The 23,123-nt window shown below is 52.2% G+C and overlaps 2 protein-coding genes across 17 annotated transcripts in view; both read right to left on the bottom strand.

Moving 5' to 3' along the window:
• The window catches only part of RET (ret proto-oncogene), a gene marked incomplete at both ends in the record, with an annotated part of 58,799 nt that overhangs the window by 20,067 nt on the left and 15,609 nt on the right, over positions 1-23,123 (bottom strand). For 3 of the 16 annotated variants that reach the window (XM_081231028.1, XM_081231036.1, XM_081231037.1), the window contains 5 exons: positions 1,593-1,792; positions 3,139-3,334; positions 4,431-4,672; positions 6,850-7,137; positions 9,192-9,455. The exons of 2 other annotated variants lie outside the window; for them this stretch is intronic. In XM_081231028.1, coding sequence (XP_081087154.1) covers positions 1,593-1,792; positions 3,139-3,334; positions 4,431-4,672; positions 6,850-7,137; positions 9,192-9,455 — 1,190 coding nt within the window. The remainder of the gene's footprint in view (positions 1-1,592; positions 1,793-3,138; positions 3,335-4,430; positions 4,673-6,849; positions 7,138-9,191; positions 9,456-23,123) is intronic. 11 more of the 16 variants (XM_081231043.1, XM_081231031.1, XM_081231030.1 and 8 more) reach the window with 7 other exon arrangements.
• The window catches only part of ZNF25 (zinc finger protein 25), a 418,016-nt gene continuing 403,587 nt past the window's right edge, over positions 8,695-23,123 (bottom strand). The window contains exon 7 of the transcript XR_014015762.1: positions 8,695-8,716. The gene's annotated coding sequence lies outside the window, so the exon portion shown is untranslated. The remainder of the gene's footprint in view (positions 8,717-23,123) is intronic.

The raw sequence follows: 23,123 nt of genomic DNA, 5'->3' as shown, positions 1-23,123 counted from the left end.
TTGTCTGTCCCACACGGGACCCAGGGGGCCTTCCTGAGACTTGGGATGGAACTCCTGGGAGAGAAGAGGTGCTTCTCCCAGGGATGCTAGGCTGGCAGCTGTGGTCACTGGGGCCTGGAGCTGGTCAGTTGAACTCTCCTTTTTACCCCCTCAGCCACTTCAGTTACCGTAAGGGTTGCGGTGGCTTGAGATCAGAAGCTCTGACTAGTCAAGGCTGAGGGCTGGGGGCCTGGTGGGGGGAGCGGGGATAGGGCCCTGCCTGCAGCCACGCACCATGCCCTTGCTCAACCCGACTCAGGCCCAGGGCAGGGCCAGGCTCCTCCAAGCCCACGCTTGACGCCACAACAAAAATACCTGCTGGGCTCCGAGCACTTCCCTGTACAAACCGGGCTCACTTCCACTCTCTCCAGTGACCCTCAACATTGCCCAAGGTCATCATCCTCAATTTACAATCATAAAAACTGGGGAGCCGGTGAGAGACCACAGTGAGTCTGGGGCTGGACTGGGACCCGGGTCCCTGTGCCCTCCTGAGTCTGCTGGAGCACAGGTGACCCACCTCCAGCAATGCCTACTCCCGCTCAACCCCGCAGACACCCCTCAGGCCCCTCTGCTTTGTCACCTCCCACCACCCTTGACCCCTGCCTCTAGGAAAGGCCCGAGGTTGGGTGGCAGGTTGGGGAGCCTGGATGTGTCCAAGGGTGGGGTTCTTCGTTTGCTGGCCCCAGGTGGCTGCCAAGAGGTAAGGGAACCAACCACAGAAACTGGCAAAACCACAGGAAAATAGAAGATGGCCCTAAACGGGACGTTCTAAAGAGGATGTGGCCACAGCTGCCCCACTAGGAGAATGCAGTACGTTAAGTCATATGCTTGCTGTAACCACAAGTGAACTTTAAAAAGCGTTTAAGAGAAACATTCTCGGAAGAACTGCACCAAAATGTTACACACTGGCTAATGTGAGAAAAAGAGATCACTCCTGTCTATCCCTTATCTCCTTTGACGAATACTTATAACTTTAATTTTTTTCCACTTCTAATCGTTATTTTCCAATGACAAATGCAAAATAAGCTCTAGTAAACATACTCGCAGATTAGTGGAAAGTAGAAGCGCTCCCTGTCTTTCCCTGCAGAGGGCGCCAACTTTCACTGCTGCCTGCATTTGCACACTTGCAAATTCCCAGCAATGAGGACTTTGTTTTGAACCTAGGGAGCCACCTGAGACCAACACTTACGCAAACCACTTTTTCACTTAATTCACCAGGAACGTCTTTCCAAGTCTGCATGCATAGATTTACCTGGCGCTGCTCTTTCATGAGTACAAAATGTTTTAAAGATGCCAAGGAAGGAGACGGCAAAGAAGAGGGGCCCACAAAGCCCACGAGCCCTGCTCATGACCGTCCCAGTCTTCCATGGCCCCAGCCTTCCTGGCCCCGTGCCTGCAGCTTCCTGGGGCCACTCCGTGTACTACTTAGCTCAGGGAGGGGGTGTCACCCACCCCCCAGCCCTGCTTGAAATCTGCTCAACGGAGCACCCCACCTTGGGGGTCTCCTGCCCCTCCACACCCCTCCCCAGGCAGGCAGCAGGCTGGGGGCTCACCTGGGCGAAGCGGCGGGCCCGCCTGCTCGCAGCAAAGGAGTAGGTGCTGGGCAGGCGCAGGCTGACAGGCAGCACGGTCACGTTGAAGTGGAGGAGGACGACGCCCTCCCCCGGGCCCTGGAAGTCCGAGTCGTTGACCAGCACGGCCAGCTGCATGGCCCGGCTCTCGGAGATGGGGAGGCTCCGGTTGAGAACCAGCCCTGCGGGGGGTGGGGGAGGGGGTGTGTCTGTGTGGACGGCACACGGTGATGATGGGCGGGGGCCCTGCGGGTTGGGACCACTGTCCCACGCCGCTGCACGCCTCCTCCCCGCACACATGTGGAAACAGGCACCTCCTCCCACACGGACACAGATAACAGACCTGGCGGGACGCATTAAGGTAGAACTACTATTTAAAAGTAGTGAGTCGCTGTGCTGAGCTGGGAGCCCAGAAGACCCTTCTCAGCTTGGAGGTAACCTTGGGGATGTGTGTGTGTGTGTGTGTGTGTGTGTGTGTGTGTGTGTGTGTGTGTGTGTGATGTGAGTGCGGGATAGGCCACACAAGGTAAAGAACCACCACCACCTAGGCCCTGGGAAGACTGTGCTAGTCCCTGAGAACCCTCAACAGCAGCAGCCTCCTGTGGACCCTTGGATTCCACAGGCCTCCAGCACCCGGGAGCTTCCACGCTTCTGAGCACCTGCCGTGTGCCAAGGCTAAGGTTTTAGTTTAGTGGAGACAGAAAGGGGGATGGGGGGCTCTGGTGCACATGGCACCAGAGTGAGTATGCAGGGGCAAGGATGACGTTTTCCCTCACACAGGACAGAAGGCTTCAGAGACCTGGTGGGGGAGGGGAGGATGAGAAACAAATAGGATCAGGCCAGCCAGAAAGGGGTAAAGACGCCAGTGATCCTGGGTTCCCCAGAAGCAGACCCCCAAACAAGGACCCAAGTGCAAGTGGGGTATTTGAAAGGTGATCCTAGAAAACACGGGCAGGAGGGCAGGGGAGGGAGGCAGGGAAGCTTGAGGATGAGTATGCCCCGTTCTGCAGGTGAGCACTGCGGGCCCCTGGAGCTCAGCCCTGAGGGTGGGTGCATTCCAGGAGCCAGACAGGACAATCATCGGGGAACCCTCTGACTCTAAGACACTGAGCTGCTATTGTATGGATACATGAGCCCCTTGTGAGTAGAGACTTGCTGGTGGGGGGAGGGGGCAATAACCCCTGGGCACTTGGGCACCTGGGAGGTGGCAAAGCAGGTGCCAGGGGCCAGAGGGAGGCCTCGGTGATGACATACGTGTTGCAGTGAGTCCTGGCGTGGCCAGCACGGGGTGTCCTGCCAGGGTCGGCCTCAGGACAGTTCATGGAGAGGACAGCCTGCAAACACCCACCAAGGTGGACCAGGCAAGCCCAGCAGAGACAAAGGCCGGGAGGAGGAGTGGAAGGGGCGGCTGCCTGGTGCTCAGAGGGCCAGGACAGGCGTCTGTGTGTGCTGGGTGCTGCCCCGTCCAAGGAGAGTGGGCCGCCAGTTCCCCAGGGGGCCCAGCCAGGCCACATGTGGCCTCTCTTACTGTAGTCGTGCACGGTTGCCCGCACAGAGCTGCCGTTGGCCTGGGTCAAGGTCTCGTTGGGCGAGTGCTCTAGTCGGAAGGTCTGGAGGGCCCAGGCATCCCCGGAGAGCAGCGTGCTTGTGTACCGTCTCAGGAGCTCCCCGGATGCCGGCACCACATCTGCATCGAAGACACGTAGTGTGGCCACAACAGTGCCCTGCAGAGAACAGGGGGTGCCAGTTAGGGCCCTTAAAGCCAGAGACCGTGGAAAGGCACGTGCCCCACGAGTGGACCAGGTGTGTGCAGTCAGAGCTGGCTCTAGGGACAGACTGACCTGGGTTCAAGTTCCCTGGGGCCCCTAGTCAGCCTGTCCTGGTCACCCTTCCTGGGCCACTGCAGCTCACCTGTGCAGCAGGTGTGACAGGCATCTACAGATGCCCCATAAGGATGGATGAGAGCACATGCCCTGGTACTCTGCTGAAGACCTCATCTAGGTCCCCATAGAGCACAGCAAGCACTCCTACTCTTCTCTGAGGAAACCAGGCCCCACAAGGCGGAGGAGTTAGCTCAGTGTCATAGAGTGACAGATGGCAGACCTGGGATCCAAGCCCAGGTATCCACCAGAATGCTCTCCTCCAAGTCTCTTCTGTACACCAGGCTGGAGAGAGTCACGAGGAAGGTTCTGAGCAAAGTCACAGGGCATCTCTGCTCTCACTGCTAACCAGGCTCCCCAGTGTCACCACCAGGGGGTCCTGCCAGGCTCATGAGACACTCCCCTGTGTCATGTGCTTTCCTCTCACCGGCTCATCCGCCAAACCTGCTCTTGGGGTGCCCAGAGAAGCAGGCAGTGACAACATACTACGCTCCCACCCTTCCATTGCTCCTGCGGCCTGCCAGCTGCAGGACAGTCCGAGGCCCAGCAGGTGGCAGTCACGCTCCACCTGCGTGGACCAGAAAAGGGTGGGGCTGGGATTGGGCGCAGGGAAATCCCTGCCAATGTGAGCCCTGGGGCCCCACCCGCGGCGTCAGACACAGACTGGGCACTCAGGTCCCCCGGCCTCCCAAGGCAGTGGTCAGCTGGGTGCCGGTGGGGCTGGCCTCCTCTCTCCTCCTCAGCTGTCCTGGACACCGACAGAAAACCCCGACACACAGACTGATGGACAAATGAAAGACGAATAGTTAGATGGATGGTCAGCCACGTGTCTGGATGGCTAGACGAACCGCTGAACAGACCGAGGAATAAATGGCAGATAGAGGAATCCAGACACGGAACAGAGAGACACCAGACAAGCACCAGACAAACGGACAGGCACCTCCTTCCGCTTGAACTCCACCACGGCGCTGGCGGTGTCGACGCCCCCGAGGAAGCTGGGCGCAGAGTCGTCTTCGTCGTAAACGGTCACGGGGAAGGGCACCATCACCTCCTCCTCTCGCACGCCGACGCGCACCGTGCACAAAGCCACCAGCTCATACTTCTCCCGCTTCTCGCGGTCCAGGGCCCAGCGCGTGCTCACCTCCAGGCTGTCCACAGCGCAGCGGAAGGGCAGACTCTCACCTGCGCACCAAGCAGACCAGGAACCCCGGGCTGAACCCCGGGCTGGGGAAAGGGTGAGCTGCCTTCCGTGGCACGGGCGGGGGCCCTGTGGATGGAGCCGGGGTGCATGCTGGCCCCAGGCCCTGGCCCCTCCTCGGCTCCACAGTGAGGCACGGTGCTCCAAGCACAGTTTGCAGTGAAGACTGTGCCCTGAGCTTCACTGTGGCTGCAGCCTGCACTGGTGCTGATGGGGAACAGAGGGACCAGGAGGCCTACATCAGGTCTTCATCCTGATCACCTGGGCGGGCTAGGCATACCCCTTCACACACCTTGCCTCTGCTGTGGGGAGGGCTGGCACCAGCTCAGCCCAGAGATTCAGCTCCCAGCATTTGCTGGTTTCTGAAAAAAAAAGATTTAGGAATTTTTTTCTTTAATTATGGAAGTGGTATGTGCTTATTTTAGAGAATGTGAGAAATAAAGCTATTCCACCACTTGGAAACAAACATGGTGGACATTTGGTGTGATTTTATATTAACACACAAGTATTTCTGACTGCCTGGTTTGAATCGCTGTCCTATACACCTTCTGGCTGTGTGGCCCAAGGCTGGTGGTTCTGTCTCTCTGTGCCTCAGTTTCCTCACCAGAAGAGGAGATGATGAAGGCAAAAGTGTCTGTTCCCTGCCAGACACTGCTGTACGTTCAGTGACTCACGTGTCTTTCCACAACCCAGTGAGGGAGGACCGGTAACAACAATACACTCTTCAAGCCAAGCCTGTCCTGGAATTCATCCTCCAGAAATGACCCAAAAAAGGGAAAAGGCTGAAGGCTTGAAGGTCAACACTGACCACCCCAGAGCCAAGCACGGGAGGGCTGCCAACTCCACTCAGTGGGAAATCACATCAGAGCCACACATTACATGTGAACTACACATGTGGGAAATGCTTATCATGCAAACATGTCCCTCTGTTGTTTACGGTTACAAAAAACCCTTTTTTTGGCGAAAAAGGCAGCACGCTAAATCATACACTTTGCCGGCAATTCTGCACAAAGACTTCTATCCCTGCTGCAGGATAAATGAAAAGATGCTGGGAGAGTGTGAGTGACTGCTTTCCTTACGCTACTGAGATCTTCTTCAACATTATTACCGTGTGTATGCCATCAACCTGGTGTGAATCCAGGTTCTACTTACTAATAAGTCCAGCTTGTAAGTGTCCCTTTTGAGTCCCAGTTCCTTGCCTTTAAATGGTTTAATGGCACCTCAGCTGCCTTCTCTCATCTCCACTGGGATCCAATTCCCTTCCCCTCCCCACATCCATGCTCTTGGCCTCCCCAGGGCAATCTTGTGGCAGGACCATCTTGTGGCAAGGTCCACTGTCCTTGCAGCTGCTCAGGCGGAATCCTGGAACCATGCTTGGTCCCTTCTTTCTTTCAACACCCCGCATCCAACTCACCAGGATATCCTGCAGGATCCTTCTTGTTGCCCAAAGGTTTCCACCCTCACCCCAGACCTCCTCCTCTCTCAAGGATTTCTCCTGCCTCCTAATTTGTTTCTCTGCTTCCCCCTAAACCACCCACCCCCAATCATTTCTAACACAGCAGCCAGACTAAGCTCTTAAAGGTAAGGTATGTCCTGTCAATGACCCCCTCTCCCAAACACCTTCCATGGCTCCCCAGTCCCTCGGCAGGAAGCCTGCCGCCTACTTGGAACTGCTCTGCCCTCAGCGGCCTCCACCCTGCCCTGCGGTTCACTGCACTCCAGCTACATGGGGCTCCCACCTTGGTGCTCTTGAAGGGGCTCACTCTGCTTGCCTGGCACCCCCCCTTTGCTCCAGTGTCCCCTTTTCCCAGCAATCTGATTTGAGACAGTGGTCTCCACCACTCCACACCCTCTCAGCTTTACATCCCACCTAGTCCCTTCAGAGGCCACCCAATTTCCTTAGCACGTGTGTGGTCTCCATCTCCCACGGGATGGAAGCTCCAGGAAGGTGGGATTTTGGCCTGATGTGTTCACTCTCTCATCCTTCCTCCCCAGAACAGTGCCTGGCCCATGGCAGGCATACATGAGATACTTGTGGACTTCTGAATGAACGGATGATGGGGTGGTGCAGAGTAAACACGACGGCCTGTGTAGAGGGACCGCAGCGCCGTGCCTGGCACTCAGCGGGCACCGAGGAAGGCTCCACGCGGTGGGCACTCACCTCCCAGAAGCCTGTAGGCCGCGCTGACGTTGGGGCAGAGGAACTGCACAGGCAGCAGGCGGAATTGGTGGAAGGTGCCGGGAGGCCTGTTCTCCCTAATGCGGAAGGACAGGCCCGTCTCGGGGAAGCAGAGGTCCCGGGGTTTGAGGGCACCGCAAGCCGGGAAGGAGGCGTTGATGATGGAGAAGTACACTCGGGCACAGCCCGGCCACTGGCACTCGCCCTCACGAAGGGACGTGGGCGATAGGAAGACCTGGAGGTAGATGGTGAGCAGCGGGAAGCCACCGTCTGCAGAGAGAGAAGTCATCAGGCCCACCGGGGTGTCAGCCACACCTGCCCAGCGGTGGGGAACGGAACAGGGAGGGGGCAGGAGCTCGGGGCTGGGGCAAAGCCCAGTCCTCACCAGGGTCCACACAGGGCTCCTCTGGGCTTTCTGGCCCAGCCACCACCTCCTGGGGGTTGCCTCACCGGCCCACCTCTCTTGTTTTTTAGGTCTCAGCTCAAAAACCCTTCCTCAGGGAGGTGCCCTGAGCCCCGGGTCTAACACCAAGTGGAGAGCTTCCCCAGGGAGCGCTCTTGCCCTGCCCCTTTCCCCAAGGCAGTTCTTTTTTTTTTTTTTTTTTTTAAAAAACACTTTCATTTATTCTATTCTAGTCTATTCTATTCTATTTTTCTATCTCTGGCTACGCCGCCTCCGGGATCTTAGTTCCCCAACCAGGGATTGAACCTGGGCCCTCGGGAGTGAAAGCACAGAGCCCTAAGCACTGGACTGTCAGGGAATCCATGTCCCCACCCCAGCCCCCCAGGCAGTTTCACTGTCTTCGGAGACACAGACTTCCCCAGCACCTAGACAGGGGATTTCTGGCAAGTTCCAGCATGGAGGCACCACAGCAGCTCCCCCTCCAACTGGTCTGGATCTCAGCTGGGGTCGGGGGCTCTTCCCGGGCCCTCTATCTCAGCCCTGGGGAAGTGGCTGCCCCTCACATCTGCTCCTCCCGCATTCATTCGTTCTCTGTGCTTCTTACTAGCCTGTCTTCCATTGCTCCAATCTCCTGCTGTGGTTAGTAATTCTCTATACAAACTTTCCCTGTTCAAATTACTGATTTCTCTCCTGACTGGACCCGACAGGTACCCGAGGTCACTCTCCAATCACGAACAGAACAGGCCTCCTACAAAACTCAGACCCTCAGCAGATTCCACTCTGGCCTCCACCCCAGTGGTCCTGGTTCTTCAAGTTCCCCACTGGGGGCTGGAGATGCAGACGGCGGCAACTAAGTGTGTGCGGAACCAAGACCTATGTCAGGTGCTACCTCCTCCAGGAGCCGCCTGGGGTGCCCTGACGGGGGGCAGCTTTACTTGGGGACCCTGGCTTCACTTGGCAGATGGGTGTGGCCACTCTGCCCCTGCTGGGCGGTGCCACCCACTCCGTGTTCCCAGGCATGCCGCCTGTCTCTCAGCGCACACGGGGGCTCAGGGCTGGCGTGAGGGTCCAGGGAGGCCATGTCTACGGTGGAGGGGCTCAGAGGGGGGCACTACTGGGTGTGTGATCACCATTTGGTGCCACGAGGCACAACTCTGCTCCACGACCCCTGCTCCCCGCAAGTCTCAGGGTCCCACGTGGCCTACACTCCAGCTGAGACCTCTGCTCTGAGGAGTTGGTCAGGCCTTCCTCCCTGCTCCACTTCCATCTCTGGCACCAGGCCCAAGTCCCTGCCAGGTGTCAAGGGCAGCTTGCTGCTGACTTCCCTGGTGGCGCAGTCGCAGTGGTTAAGACTCTGTGCTCCCAAAGCAGGGGGCCCGGGTTTGCTCCCTGGTCAGGGAGCTAGATCCCACATGCATGCTGCAACTAAGAGTCTGCATCCCACAACTAAGGAGCCCGCCTGCTACAACTAAGGAGCCGGTGAGCGGCAACTAAGGAGAACTGCGAGCCACCCTTTCCGTGGGAACTGCTGTTTCTCCAGCAGGTTGCAGACCATTTGCTAAAGCGAGATCTTGGGATTTTTCTCCTCTTAACTCCTCTCTCACAACCCCAAATCCTTGTTAACCCAACTGGAAAAGGCATCTGGCTCCTGCATGGACAGAGCACCCAAAGCCTTCACGTGGGTTCTCCAAAATCCAAACAGCCTCCGAAGGCCTAAGGGTCATCAGTGGTCCCCAAGCTCACCCTGGCTCCCTCACTGGCTGCGCACAGAGGCAGGCCAGCCTCATCTCACTCTCTCCACTCTCACACAGCAGGAGCCACAGGGGAAGCCACCCTCGGTGTGATGTGTGCTGTGTGAGGCTAAGGCGAGGGTAGGCGGTGGGGGCAATGAGGTGCGTAGGGGTCAGGGCTGCTCCCTTACTGCGGATGCTGAGCTTCTCCCAGGAGCTGTGGTCCAGGCTCCGGTTAAGGTAGAGAAGCCCCGTGTCCTCCTGGATACGGACCCAGTCGTTCTCGTGCAGCCGTGTGCGGTAGGCGCCGTAGAGGTGCTGGCCCAGGCGGAAGCTGGGCACCTCCTCGGGGAGGTCTTGCAGGGCGTGGACGTAGAGCAGGGGCATGCCAGCTGGCTGGTCCACGTACAGCCTCTCCCAGTAAGCATCCCTTGAGAAGTAGAGTCCCAGTGGGGCTGCAGGAAGCAGGGAAGCACATGAGGGAGGGAGGGAGGGAGGGGTGATGACGGAACCCAGAGCAGGCCTCCTAGGCAGACCAGTGTTCCCCAGTGGCTTTATTTCACATTTTTAAAAATTGGAGTATAGTTGCTTTACAATGTTGCATTAGTTGCTGCTGTACAGCAAAGTGAATCAGCTATATGTATACCTATATCCCCTCCTTTTTGAATTTCCTTCCCATTTAGGTCACCACAGAGCACTGAGTAGAGTTCCCTGAGCTATAGAATAGGTTCTCATTAGTTATCTATTTTATACATAGTATGCAAAGTGTATATATGTCAATCCCAACCTCCCAATTCATCTCATCATCCCCCATTTTACATTTTAATAATAGATTCTTTGTGGACTAGAAAATTTCACTAATTTGAAATTCTGATCTTAGTAGGTCTTTCTCATCTGTAGTCCTAAGTACATCAACACACAATTATCTATATAGCTAAACACTAGCTGAGGGACCTCCCTGGTGGCACAGTGGTTAAGACTCTGCGCTCCCAAAGCAGGGGGCCCGGGTTTGCTCCCTGGTCAGGGAACTAGATCCCACATGCATGCTACAACTAAGAGTTCGCATCCCACAACTAAGGAGCCCGCCTGCTGCAACTAAGGAGCTGGTGAGCCGCAACTAAGGAGAACTGCGAGCCACAAATAAGGAGCCTGGAAGCTGCAACTAAGACCCAGTGCAGCTAAATAAGTAACAAACAAACAAACTAACTAACTAAACATTAAATTAAAAACACTAGCTGAAAGTACACCACTTTAAAACAGAAAAAGGAGGAAGTGAGGCAGCTTTAAAACCGTTGCAAAATCGTTCTCGATTACCCAAGTTTAATAAGCAGGTGAACCACTCAGCTGGGAGTTCACCCAGGCTTCTGAGCAAATCACCTGGAGCCAGAGTTTTCAAGTGTACAAGATGCTGCCAGACAAGCAGGGCAGGCAGGAGTCACCAAAGATGAACAGAGCACTAATAAATCTTTAGCTAAAGTCAATCACACTCCTACCATATGACCCAGAAATTCCACTCCACTTATCCAAGAGAAATGAAAACGTATGTCCATCAAATGACTTATTCACAAATGCTGGGGTTATTCACAGAGCCAAGATCTAGAAAGAGTCCAGATGTGCTCCAGCGGGTGAACAGATAAGCAAACGGTGGTCCATCAGGGCCACTGATACACATGACAGTCTGGACGGATCTCACAGACATCCTGCCAAGTAGAAGGAGCAGCATGAGAGAATCACATGGCACGGTTCCAGACTGATTTTAAGCGACAGATATCAGACTGGCTACCTGTTGGTGGCGGGGGAGGCAACAGACCAGGAAGGGCAGGAGGCATGTTCTGGGGAACATAAAGGCTTTGTATCCCGATACGGGCGTGGCTCACACAGGCACATCCACTGGTTAACAGTGTACAGCCAAGATTTATGCACTTCAACCTATGTAGATTCTGCCGAAATTGATCGCCAAGGGACTGTGGGTAGAGCTGTAAATGCCACAAGGAAGGCAGATGCTGACCATGGCTGAGCTGGGTGAGCCCACAGGAGCCCTCATCCTACTAACTCTGCTGACTTTGTATATGTTCAGCATTTTTCATCACAAGAAGTTTTAAAAAATATTAAGAATTTTTAAAAAGGTGGATAAATGGGCAAGCAATGCTTTAAAAACCTGCAAATGCTTAAAAACCTACTCTATGAAACACAAAAAAGTACCAATGCACAAAGCAAACATGAGAAACACTGTACTTTTGTGTAACCGTTTTCTCCTTTCAATCAGTTTGTTTCCACCTACATCCCGCTTCCCTTGCAGCCATGGGGGTGAGTGGCCGGTCCAGTCCGCACAAGCAGAGGAACCCTGGGTCTGCCTGGGCCCTTGAGGACTCCCTTGGGTGTGGGAAACAATCAAGTGCCAGGTGAAGTCAGGTGAAGAGAACAGGCAAGACCTTTTGGATCCCAAAGTGGTAAAACAGTAAGAAAACTAGAAGGCTGCTTGCACTGTGGAAGGTTTCCCAAGGATGACCTCAAAGGCAGCCAGGCTGGGAATGCCAACTTGGAGGGAAGTGTGCATTCGGTCCTGCCAGCCCAGTGCCCAGTGTGGGTGCTGCCCTGCAAGACAGGCCTGGACCACAGAGCAAGGGTGAGAGGGAGAGAGCAGGAGAGAAACAGAGGGAGAGAGAGGGAAGGAGCGGAAAGAGAAAGGGGATCAGGTGAAAGGGGGAGAGGAAGGGGGGGAAAGAGAGCGATGCTCTGGCTAGAGCCAAAGGCCTGGCCCTGCACACCCCACACTAAAGACAGAGATGGAGGGAAGGGGGCTGCACGCCTAGCGCTGACCTACTAGACCTTCAGAAATCTGCTCCGTAGGAGCGCTGTCCCTGCAGTGGGACCCAGAGTTACCGGGCCTCTGCAGGTGCGGTACAGGGAAGGGCAGGCTAGGACCTCCAGGACCCAGCCCTGTGCCTTGAGAGAGGCTCTGTGCGGTGGCCTTCCTGCCCTGCAGTCTCTTGGGGGAGGATCCACCCCAGAGCATCACACTGCCTGCCATCCAAGGGGGAGGTCGCTCAAGGAGCCGCAGGAAGAAGTCACGCTGGGGAACTCTGGGGAGGGAGAGCTGAGACACTGCTTCCCCCACTCTGGGGTCTCGTTGGCAGAGACCACCGGCAGGAGCTGCCCACACGTGGCTGAATGCCACCCTCCTGTCCCCACACCCTCCCTACTGGCCCAAGAAGACACAGGCTGCCCCGCAGATGCACTCAGGGCTGACTTCTTTGGGATTTAGTAGCTGATGCTGACAGACAGGCAGGCAGCTCAGAGGTCTGTGTCAGCCCCAAACGTCCACAAGACTGGACTCTTCCCTGATCCTGTTAAAGGGCAGCCAATGGCACCGGCTTGGAGCAGGCCTTTTGCCAGCTGGGCCGAGTGATGGGCCACGGCTGACAGGTCCTCCCACACAGCTAGGATTCACTCCACAGGCTCGAGCTTCCCGGGAGCAGCTCATAGTTTGGGGCCCCAAAGAGGATCCTACAACACTGCTCACCACTGCTCTTTTTTCCTTTTTTCTTCATTTGAAAATATCTTCTTCCAATTTATGACTTACATATTGATTTTTTTTTAACATCTTCATCACTGCTCTTGAGACAAAGGCAGGAGTACTTCCTGTGGTGTCTCTTCACCCAACAGGAGAGGACCGTCACCCAACGGGAGGGGAGGGACAGCCCCAGAGCGGTCCCTGATGGGGCTCGTCCCCCGCTAGGAGCGTGCCAGAGCCCCACCGCGCCGCCTGGCAGAGTAACCTCGGGTCTGTGCTCCTCACAGAAATCAGATGGGCTCCCAGCCTATGGCAGCACCCTGCCCGGGAAGGCCGAGTCTGGGAAGGAAGGCTCGGAAGGGGGATCAGAACCAGGCACAGCTCTGCTGCCCCAAGACAAGGGCCTGAATCACGAGCAGCAACCAGGCTTCCTTTCCCTCCAACCAACAGTCCACGAAGGCTGCGAGTCAGAGGGTCTAGTGGGAGCTCTGGGGTGGGGGGTGGCCGGGCAGGGGGAAGGACGTTGCTGCTCACTGCCCCGTGGACATGAGAAGGAAAGGTCTCCCGTCCCTCTACCGCCGCCTTCTCCAGAGGACCTGGCCCGCCGCCTCGCGGCGGTGTGGTGTGCAGTGAGCGCAGCCGGCTGGACCGACAAAGCCCAAGGCCAAGCCCTCCCCCCCACAACGACCCTCTACTTTCTTCGCAATCCCAGACGGGGGTGCAAACGGGACCACTGCTTTGCAAACAGACACTGAGGCGGGAACAAAAGAAAGCAGTCTGCCCGCTCAAGGGCACACACACAGCCAGCCAGAGAACTGGGATTCAGACGGCAGTCACTCCAGCAGCACACCCCTCTCCGGCCTGCTCAACCCCACTTCACAGCGGGCCGGGCCCTGCCGCCACCGTGCCCGCTGCCCCACTGAGCCCTGCGTGGTGACCGCAAGTCAGCAACACCAGCCTGCAGTGGAAGGCGGTCCCCGAGGACTCACCTTCTCTTGGGAAGCTTGCATTCCTGGCCACAAAGAGGATGAGAGACTGTAATTCCCAGTGGTTGACAGGGTGGTGGCCTGGTGGCAGCCCAGGCTCATGACACCACGCTGGGTGGGAAGGGGGCTCAGCCAGGGCCAGGGCCGCCGGCGTCCTCCTCACCCTGGCAGAAAGGCGCGCACCGACTGCTAGTGATCTGGGATGCTGCCAGCGGGTCCCGTCTCACAGAGCTGCAGGCAACTCTGCCGGTGGGGAGCCCAGGGTGGATGTTGGTCCACAGGACAGCATACTGCCAAGGGCAGCCTGCGTCTGCCAGCCTGCTAGGCCACCAGCTCTCCGTGGTCTGCCAGACCCCTCTGTGGAGAGGTGAGGTCTGCGTTCTGGCCCCCGGAGTACCAGCGAGAGTATGCTGTGTGACGACTGAGCCTACAGGAGAGGAACACAGCTTCTGCCGGCTCATCCTTTGGGGACACACACACACACACACACACACACACACACACCAGGCCCCCAACCCGTCCCCGGTCAGCTGTGCAAGAACCAGCTGCCCTTGGAGCCACCAGCAGGGGGTCCTTACACATGGGTCTTCTGTGGCGGGGGGAGAGGCCTGCCCCACCTGCCAGGTAGGGAGGAACAGATCCAGAACGGGGCTCCTCCTCCGGGGCCCCCTGGAGTGCATGCACTTTCAGTGGTCCGGGGTCTGGGAGGTAGGAGGGGCCCGAGCTCCCAGGAGCCCCTACCTCTAAGCTGGTCCAGTCCCCACCATACAGACCACATGTGCAGGAGAGAATGGGCCTTGCCCGCTCTCATCTCACAGAGCCAGGCCCTACGGGATCTGTGTGGGGCTCAGTCTGTTGCTGCCTAAAGGGATTTGTGGACTGGGCAATGCTTGTGAGCAGAAACAGACTTAAATGCACTTAAAATGCCTCCCAGGTGGTCCCTGCTCAGGGCATGGCTGCCTTAATGTTCCTCCTTGTCACAAACACTTTTAGATGGAAAAACACATGCTCCGAGGTGGGGAATGAGGACGTGGGTGCAGGGCTGGCCTCAGGGGGTGTAGTCTGGGGAGACCACAGGGCCCCGTTTTTGGTTTAAGGCTCTGCTGTCACTGTCCTGAAATCCTTCAAAATTCTAGAACAAGGGGCCCACATCTTCATTCCACGCTGGGCCCCACAAATGATGCGGCCAATCCCAGTGGGTGAATGAGGAGAGCCTGGGACGGGCCGTCGCAGGTGTCCAGTTTCGTGGGGCTGTGCAGCCTCTGGGGAGTGGTGGCCTCCTCTGGACCTCGTTTTCTTCAACTGTGAACAAGAGAAGGGCAGGCTGGGGAGAGGAGGAGCAGCCGGAGCAGGTGCAGACAGGCCTCACCTTTGCCCAGGTACATATCGCACAAAGCTCTCACTTTGGATTCACAATCACCATGCGCAAATCCCTTCACTGCCCCATTTCACAGGTAAGAACACTGAGGCTGGGAGGTGAGCAGCTTTCCCGAGGTCAAACAGCTGGAGATTCTGCATCTCAGGGTTTGGTACAACGGCTAACAAAGTGGTGGTGGAAGTCAGGAACAGGGCAGACGCTGGTCCTGCTGGGAAGCCCAGGGCCCTGCCAGCTGACCACCCCTCCCTGCCAGCATTGTTTTGCCAGGAAGGGCTTCCCGGCCTGTGAGCTCAGACCTGCCTCTGGTGAGAGCCTCCCGTGGAACTTCGGGCAGGTCAACACAGCAGGGCTTGCAAGGCCTGTCCCACCCATGCCTTCCATCCCTGAATGTCACCGGGTGACAGAATTCTCCCCCCACACAGTTTCACGTTTCTGCCTGGACAGGCATGGTCAGCATCACCTCGAGGCTCTGGTTCCTCAGGCTGCCCCGGCACCACAGCAAGGGGTGAGGAGCTGGGTTTTGCTCACACAGGAGGGGCGGGTCCCGCACTGCTGAGAGACCCCAAGAACCTTCACGGTGCGCACGCGCGCGCGCGCGTGCGTGCGTGCGTGTGTGTGTGTATGCCCGGGCATGTAGGAGGTGGCAGAGGTGCATGGGTCCAAGACCCCACCTGCTCCCGCCCTGCCCCACCCCTGCAGGGAGAAGATGTGGAACTAAGGTTCAGTGGGGGTGAGGTGCTGCACTGCTCCGAGCAGGGCCTCCTTCAACATCTTTACAAGTAGAGCGACCCGGGCACTGACGGTCTCATTCGGTGCGTGCAGTCACCAGCCTTCTTCTACCCCGGAAACGCAGCTTTCAATGTTCCATACCTGGTTGGGATGTGTCATTTACTTGTATTTGACACATCCCAACCAGGTACAAATACGGTATTTGTTTTTCTCTTTCTGACTTACTTCACTCTGTATGACAGTCTCTAGATGCATCCACATCTCTACAAATGACCCAATTTCGTGTCATTTAATTGTATTTGGATGCAGACAGAACTAGGCCCAAGCCCCCACGTCACTCTCATTCATTTAACTCTCCACAAGCTCAGACGTGCGTGCACACTCACACAGGCACTCTTACCCACACTGGTCACAGGGGCATACGTTCTCAGACACGCATGGGATGCTCTGAGCACCCTCCTTTGCGGTGGAGGACGCCACAGGTGGACAAGAGTTTCTGGTTGTCATCCCTTGCTTCTGCGGCACAGGGTGTGGGGACATCCTCTGGGCTCAGTCACATGCCAGATGTACACTGTCCCTCGGTGCCAGAGCAGCCCATGCCCTTACCCCGCGATCACCTTCCCACAGCTTCCCACAGCTTCCCAGACCAGACGCCTCTGTATGCCTGCTGAGAGCCTCAATTCCCCCGTGCCTGGAGGGTCGCCTCCTGCTAGCCTGCACAACCTAGCCAACTTCTCCACGTGCAGTGGGCTGTGACCCCAGCCTGGGGAGGGGGCCCCTTTCCTGGGTATCTGCCCTTAGCCTGAGGGTGGCCCACAGAGCTCTCCTACACTCACCACTGCTGACCAACTCTTATGTTAACCTCTCCTGGTTCCTTTGCTGTGTGGGTACTGTCTCCTGACTGGACGTAGACTGATACACACACATCTCCCTCTTACATATACACTTATCTCACACGCACGTGGTTACACACTCTCACTGTTGCACACTCAACCCCCCTTCCCCATTCTCTCGTTCATTTAGTGAGTCACACTGAGCCTGCCCAGCCCTGACCGTAGGCTCACCTCATCAGCTCTCCTGATCAGCTCTGGCCATCAGGGGCCACACACAGCTCCCCTGAGGTTCCCTCGACCTCCTCACCACCCTCAGTGGAGGATGTGCTGCCATCTGACCATGCCAGGCCAGAGCCAGGCAGTCACTTCCTAACCGGGTGCTCTTGGCTAATCAGAGTGAGTCACACTCACCGTGGTCATGGACACACCCAGGGCCCCAGACAACTAGAAATGTCCTAGGACTACACCTTGAAAGCCAGAATTTGGGGCTCTCAAGAAAGAAAAAACACTGTGAGATGGTATGATCTGAGAACCGTGTGGGGTTACAGCAGCACCTGAATCTGTGTGCAAGGCAGGCCCTTCCTTCAGAATCCACTCACCGGGCAGCCCCGCTCCTGCCCTTGATGAGCGCCATATCATGCAGATGACAGCTTTATTATGGCCAGCAGAACCTCCTTAACAGACGGTTTCCTAATGCCATCATCTTCACTGGGAATGGGAACCAGATCTCGTGGACTCCTCCCCGGGGGTGGCCCCTCCCCATGTGGGCCAGCTGTCCCCGTGGGGGGTCCCTCCAGCCCCAAGGCCCAGACAAGGGTGCTTGGCACCATCACCCTCTCCCCGCCCACCTCATGCCCCTCCTCCCATATCCCATTCACGTTTTCTCTTTATTCCAGTTCAATATTTGATATGTACAGAGTATATTTTGCAGAACATTTATGCCGAAAGTATATTCTGTGACAAACATCCATGAACCCATGGCTGACGTAACTGGACACTTGGCAACACTGCTGCCCCTCCCACGCCCTCACCTTCCACCTCATCCACTCACAGCAAACGTGAATCTGTGTCTGTGTTTTTCTTATCCCCCTCCATTTTTTTTTTTTTTTTTGCAGTACGCGGGCCTCTCACTGTTGTGGCCTCTCCCGTTGCGGAGCACAGGCTCCGGACACGCAGGCTCAGCGGCCATGGCTCACAGGCCCAGCCCCTCCGCGGCATGTGGGATCTTCCCGGACCAGGGCACGAACCCGTATCCCCTGCATCGGCAGGTGGACTCTCAACCACTGCGCCACCAGGGAAGTCCGCCACCTCCATTTAAAAACACTTTTACCTCATTCTTTTTTTGTTGTTGAATTTTTGAATTTTATTTTATTTATTTTTTTATATAGCAGGTTCTTATTAGTTATCCATTTTACATGTATTACATGTATTAGTCTATATACGTCAATCCCAATCACCCAATTCATCACACCCCAGCCACTTTCCCGCCTTGGTGTCCACATATTTGTTCTCTACATCTGTGTCTCTATTTCTGCCCTGCAAACTGGTTCATCTGTACCATTTTTCTAGGTTCCACATATATGCATTAATATACAATATTTGTTTTTTCTTTCTGACTTACTTCACTCTGTATGATAGTCTCTAGGTGCATCCACATCTCTACAAATGACCCAATTTCGTACCTTTTAATGGCTGAGTAATATTCCATTGCATATATGTGCCACATCTTCTTTATGCATTCATCTGTCGATGGGCATTTAGGTTGCTTCCATGACCTGGCTATTGTAAATAGTGCTGCAATGAACACTGGGGTCCATGTGTCTTTTTTTTTTTTTTTGCCTTGCTTTCTTTTTTTTTAACATCTTTATTGGAGTATAATTGCTTTACAATGGTGTGTTAGTTTCTGTTTTATAACAAAGTGAATCAGTTACACATATACATATTTTCCCATATCTCTTCCCTCTTGCGGTTTTCTCTGGGTATATGCCCAGTAGTGAGATTGCTGGGTCGTATGGTAATTCTATTTTTAGTTTTTTAAGGAACCTGCATACTGTTCTCCATAGTGGCTGTATCAGTTTACATTCCCACCAACAGTGCAAGAGGGTTCCCTTTTCTCCACACCCTCTCCAGCATTTGTTGTTTGCAGATTTTCTGATGATGCCCATTCTAACTGGTGTGAGGTGACACCTCACTGTAGTTTTGATTTGCATTCTCTAATAATTAGTGATGTTGAGCAGCTTTTCATATGCTTCTTGGCCATCTGTATGTCTTCTTTGGAGGAATGTCTATTTAGGTCTTCTGCCCATTTCTGGATTTGGATTGCCTGTTTGTTTTTTTAATATTGAGCTGCATGAGCTGTTTATATATTTTGGAGATTAATCCTTTGTCCGTTGATTCATTTGCAAATACTTTCTCCCATTCTGAGGGTTGTCTTTTCGTCTTATTTGTAGTTTCCTTTGCTTTGGAAAAACTTTTAAGTTTCATTAGATCCCATTTATTTTTGTTTTTATTTCCATTTCTCTAGGAGGTGGATCAAAAAGATCTTGCTGTGATTTATGTCCAAGAGTGTTCTTCCTATGTTTTCCTCTAAGAGTTTTATAGGGTCCGGTCTTACATTTAGGTCTCTAATCCATTTTGAGTTTATTTTTGTGTATGGTGTTAGGGAGTGTTCTGATTTCATTCTTTTACATGTAGCTGTCCAGTTTTCCCAGCACCACTTATTGAAGAGACTGTCTTTTCTCCATTGTATATCCTTGTCTCCTCTGTCATAGATTAGTTGACCACAGGTGCGTGGGTTTGTCTCTGGGCTTTCTATCCTGCTCCGTTAATCTATATTTCTGTTTTTCTGCCAGTACCATATTGTCTTGATTAGCTTTGTAGTATAGTCTGAAGTCAGGGAGTCTGATTCTTCCAGCTCTGTTTCTTTCCCTCAAGACTGCTTTGGCTATTCAGGGTCTTTTGTGTTTCCATAAAAATTTTAAGATTTTTTGTTCTACTTCTGTAAAAAAAATGCCATTCATAGTTTGATAGGGATTGCATTGATTCTGTAGATTGCTTTGGGTAGTACAGTCATTTTCACAATATTGATTCTTCCAATCCAAGAACATTGTATATCTCTCTCCATCGTTTGTGTCATCTTTAATTTCTCTCATCAGTGTCTTATACTTTTCTGAATACAGGTCTTTTGTCTCCCTACGTAGGTTTATTCCTAGGTATTTTATTCTTTTTGTTGCAATGGTAAATGGGAGTGTTTCCTTAATTTCTCTTTCAGATTTTTCATCATTAGTGTATAGGAATGCAAGAGATTTCTGTGCATTAATTTTGTATCCTGCAACTTTACCAAATTCATTGATCAGCTCTAGTAGTTTTCTGGTGGCATCTCTAGGATTCTCTATGTATAGTATCACGTCATCTGCAAACAGTGACAGTTTTACTTCTTCTTTTCCGATTTGGATTCCTTTCATTTCTTTTTCTTCTCTGACTGCCGTGGCTAGGACTTCCAAAACTATGTTGAATAACAGTGGCAAGAGTGGGTATCCTTGTCTTGTTCCTGATCTTAGAGGAAATGGTTTCAGTTCTTCATCACTGAGAATGATGTTTGCTGTGGGTTTGTCATATATGGTCTTTATTATGTTGAGGTAGGTTTCCTCTGTGCCCACCTTCTGGAGAGTTTTTGTCATAAATGGGTATTGAATTTTGTCAAAAGCTTTCTCTGCATCTATTGAGATGATCATATGGTTTTTATTCTTCAATTTGTTAATATGGTGTATCACATTGATTGATTTGTGTATATTGAAGAATCCTTGCATCCCTGGGATAAATCCCACTTGATCATGGCATATGATCCTTTTAATGTGTTGTTGGATTCTGTCTGCTAGTATTTTGTTGAGGATTTTTGCATCTATATTCATCAGTGATATTGGTCTGTAATTTTCTTTTTTTGTAGTATCTTTTTCTGGTTTTGGTATCAGGGTGATGGTGGCCTCACAGAATGAGTTTGGGAGTGTTCCTTCCTCTGCAATTTTTTGGAAGAGTTTGAGAAGGATGGGTGTTAGCTCTTCTCTAAATGTTTGATAGAATTCACCTGTGAAGCCATCTGGTCCTGGATTTTTGTTTGTTGGAAGGTTTTTAATCACAGTTTCAATTTCATTGCTTTTGATTGGTCTGTTCATATTTTCTATTTCTTCCTGGTTCAGCCTTGGATGGCCTTTCTAAGAATTTGTCCATTTCTTCCAGGTTGTCCATTTTACTGGCATAGAGTTGCTTGCAGTAGTCTCTTAGGATGCTTTGTATTTCTGTGGTGTTTGTTTTAACTTACCCTTTTTTATTTCTAATTTTATTGATTTGAGTCCTCTCCCTCTTTTTCTTGATGAGTCTGGCTAATGGTTTATCAATGTTCTTTGTCTTCTCAAAGAACCAGCTTTTAGTTTCATTGATCTTTGCTATTGTTTTCTTTGTTTCTGTTTCATTTGTTTCTGCTCTGATCTTTACGATTTCTTTCCTTCAACTAACTTTGGGTTTTCTTTGTTCTTCTTTCTCTAGTTCCTTTAGGTATAAGGTTAGACTGAGATTTTTCTTGTTTCTTGAGGTAGGCTTGTATAGCTATAAACTTCCCTCTTAGAACTGCTTTTGCTGCATCCCATAGGCTTTGGACCCTCGTGTTTTCGTTGTCTGTAGGTATTTTTTGATTTCCTCTTTGATTTCTTCAGTTATCTCTTGGTTATTTAGTAATGTATTGTTTAGCCTCCATGTGTTTGTGTTTTTTACGTTTTTTTCCCTGTAACTGATTTCCAATCTCATAGCGTTGTGGTCAGAAAAGATGCTTGATATGATTTCAATTTTCTTAAATTTACTGAGGCTTGACTTGTAACCCAAGATGTGATCTATCCTGGAGAATGTTCTGTGCGCACTTGAGAAGAAAGTACAATCTGCTGTTTTTGGATAGAATGTCCTATAAATATCAATTAAATCTATCTGGTCTATTGTGTCATTGAAAGCTTGTGTTTCCCTATTAATTTTCTGTTTGGATGATCAGTCCATTGGTGTAAGTGAGGTGTTAAAGTCCCCCACTATTATTGTGTTACTGTCGATTTCCTCTTTTAGAGCTGTTAACCATTGCCTTATGTATTGAGGTGCTCCTATGTTGGGTGCGTATATATTTATAATTGTTATATCTTCTTCTTGGATTGATCCCTTGATCATTATGTAGTGTCCTTCCTTGTCTCTTGTAACAGTCTTTATTTTGAAGTCTATTTTATCTGATATGAGTATTGCTACTCCAGCTTTCTTTTGATTTCCATTTGCATGGAATATCTTTTTCCATCCCCTCACTTTCAGTCTGTATGTGTCCCTAGGTCTCAAGTGGGTCTCTTGTAGACAGCATATATATGGGTCTTGTTTTTGTATTCACTCAGCGAGCCTGTGTCTTTTGGTTGGAGCATTTAATCCATTCACGTTTAAGGTAATTTTCGATATGTATGTTACTACTACCATTTTCTTAATTGTTATGGGTTTGTTTATGTAGGTCCTTTTCTTCTCTTGTGTTTCCCACTTAGAGAAGTTCCTTTAGCATTTGTTGTAGAGCTGGTTTGGTGGTGTTGAATTCTCTTAGCTTTTGCTTGTCTGTAAAGCTTTTGATTTCTCCGTTGAATCTGAATGAGATCCTTGCCGGGTAGAGTAATCTTGGTTGTAGGTTCTTCCCTTTCATCACTTAAAATATACTTGCCACTCCCTTCTGGCTTGTAGAGTTTCTGCTGAGAAATCAGCTGTTAACCTTATGTGAGTTCCCTTGTATATTATTTGTCATTTTTCCCTTGTTGCTTTCAATAATTTTTCTTAGTCTTTAATTTTTGCCAATTTGATTACTATGTGTCTTGGTGTGTTTCTTCTTGGGTTTATCCTGCCTGGGACTCTCTGTGCTTCCTCAACTTGGGTGGCTTTCCTTTCCCATGTTAGGGACGTTTTCGACTATAATCTTTTCAAATATTTTCTCGGGTCCTTTCCCTCTCTCTTCTTCTGGGACCCCTATAATGTGAATGTTGTTGCATTTAATGTTGTCCCAGAGGTCTCTTCATTTCTTTTCATTCTTTTTTCTTTATTCTGTTCCGTGGTAGTGAATTCCACCAGTCTGTCTTCCAGGTCACTTATCCGTTCTTCTGCCTCAGTTATTCTGCTATTGATTCCTTCTAGTGTATTTTTCATTTCAGTTATTGTATTGTTCATCTCTGTTTGTTTGTTGTTTAATTCTTCTAGGTGTTTGTTAAACATTTCTTGCTTCTTCTTGATCTTTGCCTCCATTCTTTTTCCAAGGTCCTGAATCATCTTCACTATCATTATTCTGAATTCTTTTTCTGGAATGTTGCCTATCTCCTTTTACCTCATTCTTGGAAGGCACTTTTGCTGGGTAGAGAATTCTGCAGGACTGTTATTCTGTCCTTCAAAGGCATGTTTCCGCTGCCCTGCTTCTTAAAGCTCTGTGCTTGTTCTAATTGTCCCTCCTTGGTGTTCTCTCTTCTCTCTGGTTGCTTCTAGGACCTCTTGTGTTTGGTGCTCTCTAGTTTCACTCCGATTAGCCAGCCTGCTCACCCCCATGCGGCTTTCCTCCTTCTCGGCTTATCATCTGGGTGCTCTCTCTCCAGATTTTCCTCTAGCAAACGGCAGCCAGTCCCACGGCTCGAATGACT

Source organism: Mesoplodon bidens, assembly GCF_964165515.1.
Source record: "Mesoplodon bidens genome assembly, chromosome: 1".
Taxonomy (NCBI): domain Eukaryota; kingdom Metazoa; phylum Chordata; class Mammalia; order Artiodactyla; family Ziphiidae; genus Mesoplodon; species Mesoplodon bidens.
This window is presented reverse-complemented; position numbering and strand designations above follow the sequence as displayed.